This window comes from Chrysochloris asiatica, unplaced genomic scaffold (assembly GCF_000296735.1).
Source record: "Chrysochloris asiatica unplaced genomic scaffold, ChrAsi1.0 scaffold00169, whole genome shotgun sequence".
In the NCBI taxonomy this organism is placed as follows: domain Eukaryota; kingdom Metazoa; phylum Chordata; class Mammalia; order Afrosoricida; family Chrysochloridae; genus Chrysochloris; species Chrysochloris asiatica.
This window is the reverse complement of record NW_006408687.1, coordinates 2018946-2022297: the sequence shown is the minus strand read 5'-3', so window position 1 is coordinate 2022297 and position 3352 is coordinate 2018946. Positions and strand designations below refer to the sequence as shown.

At 46.1% G+C, this 3352-nt stretch overlaps 1 protein-coding gene across 1 annotated transcript; it reads right to left on the bottom strand.

The window, feature by feature from the left end:
• Positions 1–391: 391 nt before the first annotated feature.
• LOC102822378 (growth-regulated protein homolog alpha-like) lies at positions 392–1371 on the bottom strand. Its single transcript, XM_006871595.1, has 4 exons — positions 1281–1371; positions 1064–1187; positions 879–962; positions 392–491 (listed from the first exon to the last, which is right to left on the bottom strand). Exons 1-4 carry the CDS (start codon positions 1369–1371, stop codon positions 392–394), a joined length of 399 nt encoding a protein of 132 aa, XP_006871657.1.
• Between the last annotated feature and the right edge of the window lie 1981 nt (positions 1372–3352).

Below are 3352 nucleotides of genomic sequence, written 5' to 3'. Positions count from 1 at the left end.
GTCAGTTGGCACCACTCCTATGATGAGAAAATGGCACTCTTAGCAGGCAATCAATAAGCTGGCTGCACAAACCCCTTCTCCTGCCTTAGATCCCTGACACTCCAGCTTTTTCCAAAAGCTGCCTGTAACCATCACAGCCCTGAGCAGCAGAAAAAGCCAGGCTCTGAAATTCTGTTTAATGAGGGGGCCTGTTGTAGCAATTACATGATTGGTTTCAAACAGCTGAAACTTATTGAAAACGGCCTCAATGTCACCCTGCCATAGAATGTGCATGCATCTATGCATTTTAGCCTCAGAGCAAACCCATGAAATAGGTAATATCATTTTCTCATTTTATGGAACTCAAAGATATTAAACATTTTCTTGGTCATAGGACTAATCAGAGGTGGAATCAAAACTTGAATTCACGTGGGTCTCGAAGCAAAACCCAGCTGTTCACCACTAATATTTCGAGGCACCCTAGTCCTACACTAAGGGTTCTGTTTTCAGGTCTGAAACCAAGAGAAATGGGGATAAATAGTGTTCTGTAATCGGTAAGAATTATTTCAACATACCCTAGAGAGGGTTTCTATGTCAGAACATACTCCATGGCACTTAACAACAAGAAGAAACAAGTGTTGCTAATATTTTACAAATGCCCATTTACCCATTTGAATGGCAGTGTTGTTAGGGTGGGAGCAAAAGGTGCCAGAAATACCATCTAGCACCAGGGCAGATTAATGAGTTCTATGGTAAATTGAATTGCAAATACAACAATAACGATTTTTCATTCCTTTAGCTAACCCCTGGGTTTCTCTTAATGTAATTTTCAAAAGCAGATGCCAGTATCTTTACCAACGACACCAGTCATATGCTGTAAATAAAAGACATGAACTCACTTTTTCAGTATCTTTTCGATGATTCTCTTAACCATGGGGGCAGTGGGGTTGAGACAAACTTCCTGCCCATTCTTGAGAGTGGCTCTGCAGAGAGAGAAGGGAGAAACCACGTGAGGCGGGCATTGGGGTTGGGGAGCACCACCGGGTCAGGGTAACGCGATGGCAGTAGCAGCAGCGAGACTTACATGACTTCAGTTTGGCCGCAGTGGGGTCCGGAAGGCGTCACCTTCACGTTTTGGATGTTCTTGAAGTGGATTCCCTGTAACGTCTGCACGCACTGGCATCGCAGTTCGGAAACCACGGGCGCCCCTGAGGGAGAAGAGGGACTCAGTTAGCGGGACTGTCTCTGCGCATGGAATCCCAGCGGGCCCTGGCCGCCTCCGAAGTCCCGCTGAGACTCACCTTCTGCGCGCTGGCCGGCAGAGACCAGGAGAAGGAAGAGCAGCGCGGCCTGGAGCAGGCGGAGAGCGCGGGGAGCTGCGGTGAAGGTCATGGTGCTCGGCTCGGAGAGTCTGGGCAGCGGTGTGCGGAGCGAGAGAGGTGGCGAGGGAGAAGGCTGCCTGTGATGGGGCTCTGAGGCTCTGAGCCCCGGGAACCCCTTTTATCCATGATCAGGCTGGAAAACCCAGGGGCCTGGGTCTGGGAATTTCCCAGGGCTCCTGTAGTTTGGCCCCTGATTCCGGAAAGAAAGTTCCCGACCCGCCTCTGGTGTAGACCCCGCCTCTCCCTCCCGCCAACCAGCCAGATGTGGGAGATTCCCTATCTGTCCCCAGACTTCTAAGGGAGGAGTGAGTCTTGTGCCGCTGTGGGCAGGATCCAGGCCCGTTCGAACCATGACGGGACAGCAGGACATCTTTAGTGGAATTATTGCTATTGAAGGCATTTATTAAGATTGTAACAGTTAAGACGGGGAAAGGTAGCTCAATTCTCTTTAAACTTAGATTTTGCAGATTTCTATTACTTCTGAAATAAACGCATTAAAAAAATACATTTGTCACTTCAAGTTCTTGTTCCTTGTTGTAAGAGTTCAAATAAATCACACTTAGTTCTGTTTTTCCAAGGCAGCACGTGGGGATTCAGGGGGAGGGGCAACCATTGTCACAGATTATTTTAGTGTTTATTTTAAGAGAAAGTGTTGTAGTCTTCTATTACTCCTCTCTGAAATTCTGGAACATCCAGAACTCAGGTAATTCCATGAGCAGCACGTTTTTGTGGTATGAAACGCCTTGTTTTTGATTACATGAGTCACTTGGGAGCTGTCAAGGGCTGTGTTGGGTTTAGGAGGTCCATATTTTATATCTTTTAACAAGGTCATAATCACCAGAAAGCATGTGTCTAATGCGATTGGAGTCCTTGTGTGGCACTAGAGGATAAGCACTGGACTGTTAACTGCAAGGCTGGGAGTTCAAATCCACTAGCCACTCTTCCAGAAACCTATACAGAGTCACTATGAATTGTAATTGACTGGATGACAACAAAAACAATGTGATTTGAGCTCTTACCGGCTGCTCCTCCGCGGGAGAAAGATGAGGCTTTCTGGTCCCGTAAAGATTTACAGCCTCGGAAACCCTGTTCAGGGTCACTATGGGTCGGAACCGACTCAAAGGCACATAACAACAACAACATCCACTAAGTTGAGTCCTGGCGTGGGGCTGTGGGTTAATGCATCAGACTGCAAAGTCGTTTGAACTGCATTGCAGCTCGGTGGTTCAAGCTCACCAGCTGCTCCTTGGAAACACTATACAGAGTTGCTATGGGTCAGAATCGACTCGACGGCACTTAATAACAACAACAACAACATCCACTAAGCAGCAAAAAGATATGTGAGTGTGTGTATGTGTGTGCGAAATTATGTAGGTGCTAGATAACTCATAGAATCCTGGTGTGGCGCTGTGGGTTAATGTGCTGGACTACAAAGTAGGTTTGAACTACAAAGTCAGGGCTTCAAGCTCACCAGCCGGTTCTCGGGAACCCTATACAGGGTTGTAATGGGTCGGAACCGACTTGATGACACTTAACAACAACAACAACAGATTACTCCTGTAATTACATTTCCATATGATATGAACTCTCCTGTTTTCTGGGGTTTTATTCCCTCAAGAGAAACAACACCAACATACTTTAGCTTTCTAATTCAAGAAATTATTCCAAAGTCTGTTTCTTGCTGTTGTTGCTAAGTGCCATCCCGTCAGCTCTGACTCATAGTGACTGAGTGTAGGGTTTCCAGAGGAGCAGTTGATGAGTTTGAACTGCTGACACTGTTTGTGGTTCAAACCCAACTTGCAGTCCAGGGCTCCAAAGTCTGTTTAGCTGATGCCTTTTCACAGGATAATTCACTTTTTTTTCCCCCCTAAGGTTTTTATTGTGTATTGAGTGACAATTTACAGGGCAGATCATCAATTTTACGTTCAACAAATCATACACCTTGTTGCATTACAATGATTATAATTCCCTTCATGTACCATCAGTTAACA